General features: G+C 43.9%; 4 protein-coding genes across 4 annotated transcripts; 3 read left to right on the forward strand and 1 right to left on the reverse strand.

The window, feature by feature from the left end:
• The first annotated feature begins 1,981 nt into the window (after window positions 1-1,981).
• Window positions 1,982-2,602, forward strand: C8R40DRAFT_207967 (uncharacterized protein). The gene is made up of 2 exons (XM_046234346.1): window positions 1,982-2,332; window positions 2,396-2,602. Exons 1-2 carry the CDS (start codon window positions 2,131-2,133, stop codon window positions 2,500-2,502), a joined length of 309 nt encoding a protein of 102 aa, XP_046086593.1. The 5' UTR covers window positions 1,982-2,130; the 3' UTR covers window positions 2,503-2,602.
• Window positions 2,603-2,954: 352 nt separating this feature from the next.
• C8R40DRAFT_1069500 (uncharacterized protein) lies at window positions 2,955-3,442 on the forward strand (the record flags this gene model as incomplete). The annotated part of the gene is made up of 3 exons (XM_046226116.1): window positions 2,955-3,135; window positions 3,193-3,259; window positions 3,337-3,442. 3 exons carry the CDS (start codon window positions 2,955-2,957, stop codon window positions 3,440-3,442), a joined length of 354 nt encoding a protein of 117 aa, XP_046086594.1.
• Window positions 3,443-5,374: 1,932 nt separating this feature from the next.
• C8R40DRAFT_1069502 (uncharacterized protein) lies at window positions 5,375-6,163 on the reverse strand (the record flags this gene model as incomplete). Its single annotated transcript, XM_046226117.1, has 1 exon — window positions 5,375-6,163. One exon carries the CDS (start codon window positions 6,161-6,163, stop codon window positions 5,375-5,377), a length of 789 nt encoding a protein of 262 aa, XP_046086595.1.
• Window positions 6,164-7,585: 1,422 nt separating this feature from the next.
• C8R40DRAFT_1189265 (uncharacterized protein) lies at window positions 7,586-10,739 on the forward strand (the record flags this gene model as incomplete). The annotated part of the gene is made up of 18 exons (XM_046233034.1): window positions 7,586-7,760; window positions 7,839-7,942; window positions 8,010-8,030; window positions 8,094-8,162; window positions 8,216-8,327; window positions 8,387-8,399; window positions 8,458-8,489; window positions 8,540-8,778; window positions 8,835-8,941; window positions 8,994-9,078; window positions 9,131-9,188; window positions 9,245-9,249; window positions 9,319-9,358; window positions 9,551-9,672; window positions 9,729-9,761; window positions 9,847-10,188; window positions 10,243-10,566; window positions 10,629-10,739. The coding sequence occupies 18 exons, from the start codon at window positions 7,586-7,588 to the stop codon at window positions 10,737-10,739; spliced, it is 1,992 nt and encodes a 663-aa protein (XP_046086596.1).
• Between the last annotated feature and the right edge of the window lie 469 nt (window positions 10,740-11,208).

The raw sequence follows: 11,208 nt of genomic DNA on the forward strand, positions 1-11,208 counted from the left end.
ATCATAAGCCCCGGAATTTCAAGGACTTCGAAACAGTTCTCATGTACAACGCCGAGTCAATTGAATCACATCTAGAACTTTCGCATGCTGGTCTCATCTTGATCTCCCTACTCTTGAAAAATGACTACAGCGACGGTGTGAATGGCATCGGCTCTGAAACAGCAGCAGGTCTTGCCAAATGTGGATATGGAGACGATCTTCTCAACGCCCACAGATCCTTTTCTACAATGCCTCAGCAACTTGCAGAGGCCTTTGGCCGACTCAATAACAATATGGCGGACGAAATCGAATTCAATACTCATCACAAGCTCAGATATCGTAGCCCTTACAAGGCAAACGTGCTCCGCATATCCCAATTCCCATCACTTAGAGATCTATCAGCCCTCACGGCATTTCTGGAACCTGTCACCAGCTGGTCCCGTTCCATGGACCATTCAAGAGCACCGAGCGCCTCGAAATGGCCACCCCGAACACCCGACATAATGGAAATCACCAAATTCTGTCGTTACAATTTTGGTTGGCCTGACAAACATGCGCTCAAGAGATTTCACATTGACCTATGGCCAGCAGTCATCATGCGAATGTTAAGCTCTGTATGTTATTCATTCAATCTGTTGGTATCATGGACAATATAATTTATGGTCGGCTAGAAATTTCTTCGTTTCAAAGAGAAAGAAGCCGAGATTCTAGTTCCCCGGCTGCAGGGTACATTTGCGGTTGGCGCAAATGGAAAATCTTATCCATCTATGCTTTCTACCATAGTTCGCAACAAAAACTCACTGCGGCTACGAGGAATGAGAGCAAACGATGCCATTTCGACTACATTTTCTACAGAATTCTTTCTCCAACTCACTGGTCTTGCTAGCTCAGTCTCTGATACTTCCAGGAGAGTTGACGTCCCTGCCGCAATGATCGCAGTAGCATTGCAGCAAAGTGATCAGATCCGTGGACTGAATGAACGTCTTGGTAAGTTGTTCACTATATCAATCGTTCTAGAGTAAAACGGGCAGCTTAATTCTAGGTCCACCTCCGTCGCACATCATCCATGTTGAAATTGAAGTCCTTGAGCGCGGCAATGCATCTGGTAAGATTATCTGTCTTTGAGACGTCAACATGAAATACTGATTGCATCTTCGACAGGGAGTAGTCAGAATCACCAGGAAAACCCCACAAAGCGCAAGCATACTGGCACAAGCTTGAATGATAGAGATGAGCCCAAGCGTCTGCGTCCAATGCTTAAGGACCTCGGAGTGATCGAACTTACTGATAGTGAAGATTAAATATGTCTTCGAGGCAGCAATTGTGATTATTATATGTATGTAAAATTTTCCTTTGTAGAGATATAATGTAAGATAGAATATACAACATCGTATCTACCATATTCTGAGAATTCAATGAATAGCAATAGTGGATTATTGCTCGAGGTGCTCTAACTATAAGCGATTCATTGACATCGTCTTTTTTTCCAGTCAAGAAAGCTTCGTATTTTTTTAAGCTTGGTGATTTTGATAAAGAGACGAAATTGTCAGGGTTCAGCAGACAGAGAGACCATTTCACGACAATAAAGGAGACGATTCACGGCTATACAGCCAAGGTAACCAGTTCCCCGTATCTAATATTCATATTCAGAATTACATACATGCGGCTAACTATTATACAGCAGATTGCATATTGACGTTTCATTTCCTTATACACATCTCCCCTACTGCTCTGTCTGCACCAGCTACACCTCGCTACACCTCCCCCACGAACCTCAAAAGCCTGCTCTGCCTGCCTGCACCAGCTAAACCTCCTCCCTCATAAACCTCAGCGATTGCAATGGAAACAGCCACCCAGTGAGTCCCTGCACGCATGTAGCATAATTGCGGCTCGAAGTTCAAGAACTTCGATGTTTTTCACACCTTCACACAATAGACTGATAAGTTCAGCCTACACTACCGTGCGTGCTGGGGCAGGAGGAGGAGGCGGAAGCATTGAACATCGAATCGTTTTGCTCCCGCCGCCGTCGATTGCCCGCTCGTTGGCCGGAGCGCGTGGATCCGTCGGGTGATGCAGTGCAGTCCCTAAAGGGGACCTGTCATTACGCATCAGGTCACATCCCGTAACGATCCGTTATTTGATGTGACCTTCATGGTCTTTTCCGTTGGTCTCAATTGCACTTCTTGCGTCATTATGTATGTGTACCTGCCGGGGCCACCGGCGCATCGCCCGCTGCAAGTGCTACTGCTGCCGCGTCGTCAGCAAGTGCTACTGCGGCAGCTAATATGGACTCTAGCTCAGGTACTGGTGCTGGGGCTGGGGCCGGTACTAGCGCAGACGGCACAGGAGATGGGTGAGTTGATTGGATGAACATTAATAGTTGTGAGCTCTGACAAAAATGTTCATGTATTCAAAGGTCAATGCGCCGTCGTAGACGTCACTGGAGCTCGAGGGAGCCCAGAGAACAGGAGGATATGGTCGCGAACTAATCCGTGGTTCTCATTCCTTGTGCAAATGTTGTAGATATCGTTAGAATCAGTCAGGCACTGTTCATTTTTCATTGTGTGTTCGCTGCTGTTCACTTGGAAACTGAAGGCGGGGTTATTGCCATTGGCGATGGCTTATGTAACATATAAGTTTCCGTTTCGCTTCCACCGGCCAAGGCGATCAGATCACAGACGGCCGTCGGTATGTGACTTGCTTGGCTGAACGTCGCAGTTTTGGATGCCCAGTCGATGTACACGCCCTTCACTGTCTTTACGGTGCTTCGTGAGGATTAGGAGGAACTGAGGAGCAAGGTCAAGGGATGGTGGCGCTCACTAACCATTTCCTCTATATTTCCGAAGGAGATTCCTATCAGAGCTACAATTAGCTATAAATGGGACGCAGATCAAAAAATTCCCCTCAGGCAGGTCCTCTACATCGTCAACTGCACACTCAACATTCCTTCGACGCCCATCTTTCTCAATACAACTATGAAGTTTAACGCCAGTATCAGTTCCTTCCTACTCGTCACGTACCTCGCTATTACTGTCGACGCTATCGCTTTAGACGAGAAGCTAGCTTGCGGCGCGCCTTGGAATATTGGTCACTCAGAGGGTAGCTCTTGTAAATTTTGGGGGAAGGATGATAACGGAACTCACGTTCATGACGGAAGTGAGTCACCTCTTCAGATCCTATCTATTCAACCGCTGACAGACACCCAAATCTCAGCTTGTCATAAGAGGAGTGGTTTTCATGTAATTCACAGATACAAATGCATCACGACCTCGGTCGATTTGTAAGTGACCTACACCTGTACCGAGTTTTATGTTTGCTAACATCTGCATCGGAAGACAAACTACATGCTGTTAAAAGGCTGCTTCGTTCTCTCCGCACTTGCTTCATGTTGTCGATCATCGTCTTTCGAATTTCCTCCTGTGTCCTCGGTCACCCCGTGAGGTTTTATACGACGTACCTCTGAGAGCTTAGAGAATGCTCAAGAGAGGACGACTATGTTTACGATACGAATGGAGGGATTTGCATCATCTCATACCTGTGTTAACGTTGTTCGACTGATCAGTGATTCAATCAAAGCCTTTCATTTCTTTGTAAGATTGCTAAAAGCTAATCCATAATCACGGCTTGACGAAATCCTTCTGTCTCATATCTGGTCCTAACTCTCGCGACCGATTCCAGTGTTTATCGTTCACCCCTCCACTATGTACGTCAAATGCCTTGGGGGTCTTTTGTTATCCGTTCCGCTCAATCCCCATGTACCACTAGTTCGTCAGATTGCTCTACGATTATCTCGAAATGATAATTCATAGTGCGCAGTGCGTCTCTATGCTGTCCAATCACATCCCAAACCGTCAATATATAGACCATGATGATGTATTGAACCGCCTTCCTTAACTCTGTTCAGGATTTACATTCAAATGCGGATCCGTTCAACCATCAAGAGACATTTGATGGGACTGCGATAATGTAAATTGCATTCAAAAGCATACTCCCCCCAGACGGCTCTCTCGCACCTCACTCACGTCTTACGCTTCAGGGATCCAAGAACATCCAAGAACATCCGAAAGTCCACTCGTCCAATGGTGTCCTTCGAACGCCTTGCAATACTTATCACCCGCAAGACGCTCATGATTAAGATCGCAACTACCAACAGCTAGACCGGAGTTGGGTCTCAGGACTATGTACTTGAATTCGACCTCAGCCAGCCCAGAGTCAGCCCGACAATCAATACCTAATGCAATATGTAGTACATATCAATGGAAGAAAGGTATAAAACAAGTTCACAACTGGACGATAGTTCCCCAGGCTGGTCCTCCACATACACTTCAAGTTACGCATTTGCCCAAAGTTCTCTAGCCTTCTCATATCATGAAGTTCTTCGCCAGCATCAGCTTCTCCCTGATCATCGCGGCCATCGCCATCACCACTGTCGACGCTATTGCTCTAGACGAAAAGCTAGCTTGCGGCGCGCCTTGGAATATCGCTCACACAGAAGGTGCTCCTTGTAAGTTTTGGGGGAAGGATGGGAACGGAACCCATGTTCATGATGGAAGTACGTATACCTAATTGGTATTGAACGAAGGTCAGGAACAAAGAGCTAATACTTCTTTCCCGTAGTTTGCAAGAAGAGAGATGGGTTTCATCTTATCCACAGATTGGAGTGTATCACAACCTCGGTAGACTTGTGAGCAGTGAGCCCAGTCCCATGTGAGGGCCGTTTACTAATATCTACATCCGAAGACAAACTACGTGCTGCTGAGATCTACCACTGTCTCACTTCAAGTTTGAAAAGCTCACTGGGTTATTGGTTCACTCTGCCCCGCCTTTGGAAAAACGTACAGTCAAAAGAATAGGAGAGGAAACTTGGAATTGTAATGCTTGTGTTGTCTTTTTGATATAATGCCAGCGTTGTCGATCTTTGCTGTGGCTTGAATCAATGTTGGCATCTGTCTCCACCGGCACCGAGGTTGCCCGCGTTATTTGACCTTTTGTTCTGCTTGGCGAATTCTCCCTTCACTGTGCAATTCACTGTGCAAATTCTGTAGTCCCTCGCTTTGTGTCACAAAATTGGAATGCCTGATGCAACTCCCTCCTCAGCCTCTCACTGGAATCCACTGCGTTGACGTGTATCAGAAGTCTGTAATCGACTCAAGGCATTGGTCTAAGAAGGGTAGGAAAAAGATGCTGAGTATATTATATACATACGGAAACAAGATCGATACAGCAATAAGAGAAAGAATCCTAGCAATACATCAGTGTGGTGGTACTACAAATGTATCTAAATAAATCATGAAAGTTCGTGATATAAGCTGATAAAGGGCTGTATGAGCCCGTACATAATAGAACGGATAGGATAGGAAGGGACAATGATTTCCAGCGCATCATTGAAAATTTTTCAGAACGTAGAGTGGTCCATCCTTCTCTGAACGTCCCGCAAAGCTTGAACAGCACAGTACTCGAGCTCCGCCAAATCTTCTGAAGGATCTGCCTGAGAAGAACTCGAAATTTTCTGTAATCGGACCTCAACGTTGAGCGACAGAAGAATGTCCGAAATCGTCCGATCTTCCTCCCTTAGTTTGACACACTTCTTCTTATGAGTCCTCCAGTTGGAGTCACCATACTTGATCTTGGTATCCAAACGAATTGTGTGTTCGCATCCTCTGCAGGTGACTGTCCGTGGATGAACGGTGCCCGGGACAATGTCAAGATCTCTCTCCAGTTTCGCCCTCCTCTGATCATCGTTCATCCGTGTGCGCATCGCGGTGGAGGTAGATACTGAAGTTTCGGAGGTAGAAGGCGAGGATGAGGATGAGCAAGAAGAGGAGGTGGAGGAAGAATGTTTCGTATGACTCGTCACTGTACCGGGCAGCTTCTTCAAGGTCTCCGAAGCGGTACAACCAGAGCGAAGACGGCGAGTGTTAGGTATATAGACAGCAGTAACCATCGTCGCAAGTAAATCCGACGGAGGTACGAAAGGGTATGAATTTAAGCGTCTATACAGAAAGGCGAGTTTGGACGGTGGTCCTAGGTTGAGCTTTGTCATTCCGACCACAATTTTATAGCCCTGGGGCCTTTCAGATTTCAGGGTCCTACGACGAGCATCGACTATCTCGTCGATGAGCCAAGCGCAGAATAACGAATCAAGAAGCCAATTGCACCAATTAGGATCCAAAAACCCGTCCATTGTTGTTTTGACCACATGGGCCAGATGGACCGTGCTGTGACAAGTTGGCTAAAACTTTTTGAGAGCTGAACAATGAAAGATTGGCCGCACTGATCGATCGAATGAAGCCAGGCGCCTTTACTTCAATGTGACCTTCATCCTTATCACAGGTGATAATAGTCAAGACATGGCGATATACATAGTCCGTTTGGGCATGATTATGACATTTCTGGCAATACACCGTTCGAACAATCCTATACATCGTCGTATACTTGGATATTGCATGATCCAAAAATTACGAATGATTGCCGTTCAACAGTTTTTGGACGACCGGGATCGTTGAGGATTCCATTCGTTCTGAGTCCATGCATATGACGCTCGAGGGCGGTCCAATTCTGAGGCTTGACGCAATCAGGAAAATCAGGGAAAATTAGACCTTTTCCAGTCATTGATAGTATTTCCAGGATTTTGGAAACTTTTGAGGAGTCAGACTTGCGCTAGCCACGCACGCATTTGTACGACGTACCCCACCACTGCTTGATGGAAGGAAGAAAGAATTAAGTCAAATTAAGCGCCATGGAAACTAGAGTAGCGCCCAATTTTCACGCTTGCTCTGTTCTTCCTACTCTTCTATCCTATCCTATCCTTTTGATAATCATGACTTGTGGGGGCGGTTCCACTACTCTCCCAGCTACTACACTTATGCTAGCCCGAGCTTCTCGCTTTTCACGCCTTTCACGCCGAACTTCTTCGAATTGAGCCAGCCTAATGGCTCTATCGTGGATGAACTTCCCGAAACTTTCTTTCTCTTAGCTCCCAATTGACCGTATGGAAACTCAGATGCTCCGCCGTGGAGACGCTCAGAACTACAATCTATCGAAGATCTGCTACCCAATGGAATGATGTTTACACCGTGATTCACAAAAGACGCGAGAGTCCAGTGAGTAACAATATATATGAAGATTTAGAATTCCTCTACCGTCGCAAGATTGTTTCTATCTCTGGAATCGTATTTCTGAGAACTCTCTTGGGATGCCTTTTTTCTGTCATGCAATCACGGAGAATCATTGGTGACTGAGTTCGACTTCACAGGATGTCACAACAGCTTTTCTGATGAATCTTTAGTTACTGGTTTGTCCAATAACTTGAATCTAGAGCTCAATGGCCTGACACAATGTATGTTTCCTGGAAGCATTGTGAATTGTCACCGAAAGATTGACGCACAGATGCAGTTATCCTTGATCCACCGCATGGATCCTATCCATCTCTCCGTCTGTTGAACTGTGCATCTGAACTTGATCATCTATTGTCAAATTTTCGTTGAACCTAGGTCTTAATATATTTCATAATAACTGTCTGGGAGAACAATGAACAGTGAAGCGCGCAAGGCTCATTAAAAACAGCAAGGGTATAGGCAACAGCTCCCCAGATTCCAGCTCAACAATGGACAACACCAATGATTACATTGCTAATACTACAGCTAACAGAGTGCCTCGTACGTTCCTGACATGGGGCACTTTGCTGAAGGCTGATATGATTGCAGTGACGGAGGCTCGAAGGAAATCTGCAGAAGCATTGGAAAAAGTAGACCAACTTGTTAAAGAGGCTACAGCATCAAGTAAGCACATGAATATTGTTCTGGATTTTTTTTGAGCTATCCTTCATATTGTATTTTGATCCCAATTTATTTGACCAGAATCCGGTAAGGACGAAGGCAACCGTACACGGAGAATCCTGGAGTACTTGCGGGATGGTATAAGATACGCAGAAAGCATTTCGACTGCCAACAATTTTGCAGAGGTCAGCAGTATTTCTTGTACTTCAAGTAGGAGAACAATTAATGGCTAGGTAATCCCTGCTTATGTAGGCAGCAGTAAGCCTCTTGCGAGTGAGTACAATAGAACACCAAAGCTACATGTGATCTTGCTAACTTTGGCCTTTTGCAATTCAGGTTATCATTGAACAGGAGATAAGTAGAAGACAAAATAATGAGCAAATTGTAGTTGCCTACTGTATGCTGGTGAGTGTTGGAGCTCTTGAATTTTTACTCATTGAACATACTATTAACATCAGTCTTCTGCTACATTCACCATCCGCTACATTGAGAGAAGCCACATAAATGAGGATTTAACCAGTGAGGTTGATACAGAGTACATCAAAATACATGCTATCATTGAACAATTTGGTGAGTATAAATCTGATTTTCGCTCACATGTTCTATTCCTCAATATATAACTGGAACAGGTGTCATTGCTACGTTAGTAGACATGAATATTCAATATGAGTGACTGCGTTTCTCACCTTTCCATCCCTAGAGCATATTATGCAACATCTAAACGACCTTTAGGTGAGTGCAAACTATGAATATTTTTGATTGCGGAATTCACATTCTTATAGTTGCATTTCTCAAAGCAAGTGAATTCAAAAGACAGATGATGACATCTATGGAAAACTGCAATGTCTGCCACACCAAGATCAGGGAGCTTCTCCAGCTTCATGTTACATCAACAGTTGAGAGCACTGCTAAGAATGTCTTATCAATCATATCGCGTCTTGATAGAGCAGAAACCCAAGATGACAAGAAAGCATGTAATATCCTTGTTAAATATGGAAAGGATGGACAATCAATAATTGGAGTACATTACTGCTAATCTCTGCCTCCGTCTGATGAATACTAATTGAAAACATGTAGAGTGATGGAGGTCTTCAAGAACTTGCAACACTTTTCAGTGAACATGTCACTGGAAAAACCAAACATATTCTACAGGAGGATATTGAAGAAATACTCACAGAATACAGGTCAGTGCTAATTTTATCACATTGTTGTATCACATTGACTGTGAATCAACAGGAATGATTTCCTCTCAAAGATGGAGTTTACACAACAGGATATAAATGAAAATGTACAGAGGCTCGGAAATGAGATTATGGCCCAAGTCTGTCTTGTTTTCTTTCAATGAAAGATTCAGCTGATGTCTGGGATTTTAGCTAACTTCAGGGCCCCATAATCTTATCAAGGACCCAATTTTCAGGAATGTTTGGTCAAGTATGTTTCCAGGATAACATGCCACTATCATCTGATGCTGACAAATTTTCTGGCAGGTCAAGTGAGTGAGCCTCAGTAGGGCGCATTGGCATCATGATTATCATTATATGATGCTCCATTGATTATATAGAAATGGAAGTCAAGTGTCAAGAGCAGAGTCTTTGTTGATGGTGATATTTCAAATACCCACATTGGACCCTTGAGACTCATTCAAACTTAGACATTTGCACCTGGGTTAGAGAGGATCCAGATGGCCATTTACAAGCTGATGACTGGACCATTCCAATTATATCTCAAGTTATGTGTAGGTGCAATCAATTTTTATTCCTACGTCAAGCTAGAAAATCACAAATCCTGAACAGATCATCCTGCCATCAGTGATGCAATTGATGAAGATGGGAGTGGATATGTTTCTGCCCATGAATTTAATTCATTCTTGATGCAAAAGCCCTCCCAATGGACCTTTCCAAAATGGCTTTTTTTTGTGAGTTTCAACTTATTCAGGACTACACACAGAAATGCTCAACATATTGTTCTTAGCTGGGCCATCGGATGGCAGGATACAATGTTCATGTAATTGATTTGTTTCACCTATAGAAAAATATTGATTGTTTTTCTTTCAAGCTCCTCTGACAGGATTTACAATATTTCAAAACAGCTTTGCATGGTGTCCAAAGCTGCAAAGTCAAAAGCAAAGCATGACCTACTCAAGGGAGATATCAGCAAATACATCGACAGTTTACAAGTTATTATTCCAAAATTGACTGACTGGTATAATATCACTGGTTATGAATATGAGAGACATTTTGGCCTGGAATCGGAGGCTGACACGCAGTTTCATTCCCTTGTTCAAGAGTATCAAGAATTGAACAAGCAGCTAGCTGAAAAGATCATACAGGATGGTGGCATACAGGATGGTGGCATACAGGATGGTGGCATCCTCTCGGATGCAGTGGACATTTCACCTCTCAAGCGCCGATTTAGAGACCGCATTGAAATGGTGAGTATCCACTTTCATGATTCAGCTACAAAATCAAAGCATCACAACTTCTAGTGGATTCTGCCTTTCTTGGAGAATATTCTCCTTCACCAATTTGAGGCCTTGGTGGGAAGACCATATGCCAATTATAATGCATATAACAATGGCAAAGGCTCAGATCAAGCAGATGAAGAAATTTCTGCTCCGACTGTGCAGTTTGACAATAAAACAGTTGAAGATATCCAATGGATGGACATGATTGATACTTTAAAGGAACTGTTCATTCAGTTCCACTTACGCATGCTATCCTTACTTCGTGGATGGAAGAAGCAAAAGATTAATTGCCAAGTAATGATTGACAGTTTTTCTGGCGGCCTTTTTGCTGGCTGGCATACAGCGGTACGTACTTATCACAACCTGCACTGTAGGTATCTGACACTATATCAACAACCTTTAAACAGTATATGGGTGATCGGAATTTCAAGCATATGATTGACATACTCATTCATATTGATAACTTGGACTCTGGAAATGAAACCCCCACTGATGATGTAGGAGGCAGTTATAAATAACCATGCACAGTAATTCTGACTAACATAATAGATATCAGTCCTCCAAAAATCAGTCACAGCTCTTCAAACTTCAGTTTATGAGATCCATACTTCTCTTGAGGAATTGACAAAAATGATAAGTTCAGTGCACTTGTCAAGTCCATGCCTCGGGCCTCCATTCCGCCGCTCGGTATTCCGAAGATCTACCTTTTATTGTAATCTCTTCCTTATTGTTCTTTCTCGCTACACATACCCTTTCACTCTAGTCCCTCCTTATTGTCTTTTACTTCACCCTGCAGGACTACACGTATAACTCCTAGTAGTTAGTCTGGCGCTCCGCCCCATTGCGCCGCTCCGTAGATATAAATACTGCCTGTACGCTACTGTAGTTCCTCAGTTTAATTATCAACTTAGATCAACTTAGATCTCCCTTCTCAACTTAGCTCCTCTCTAAGTCTTCAGGCTCAACGCCTTGAAGTACTCTCTCTAT

This window comes from Lentinula edodes, assembly GCF_021015755.1.
Source record: "Lentinula edodes strain Le(Bin) 0899 ss11 chromosome Unknown C8R40scaffold_17, whole genome shotgun sequence".
NCBI lineage: Eukaryota > Fungi > Basidiomycota > Agaricomycetes > Agaricales > Omphalotaceae > Lentinula > Lentinula edodes.

Excerpts from the sequence above, each read along its gene's own strand:
- C8R40DRAFT_207967 (XM_046234346.1), top strand. The coding sequence starts at position 2,131 with ATGGTCTTTTCCGTTGGTCTCAATTGCACTTCTTGCGTCATTATGTAT. Across the intron at positions 2,333-2,395 it reads GCAGACGGCACAGGAGATGG|GTCAATGCGCCGTCGTAGAC; the intron begins GTGAGTTGATTG and ends ATGTATTCAAAG.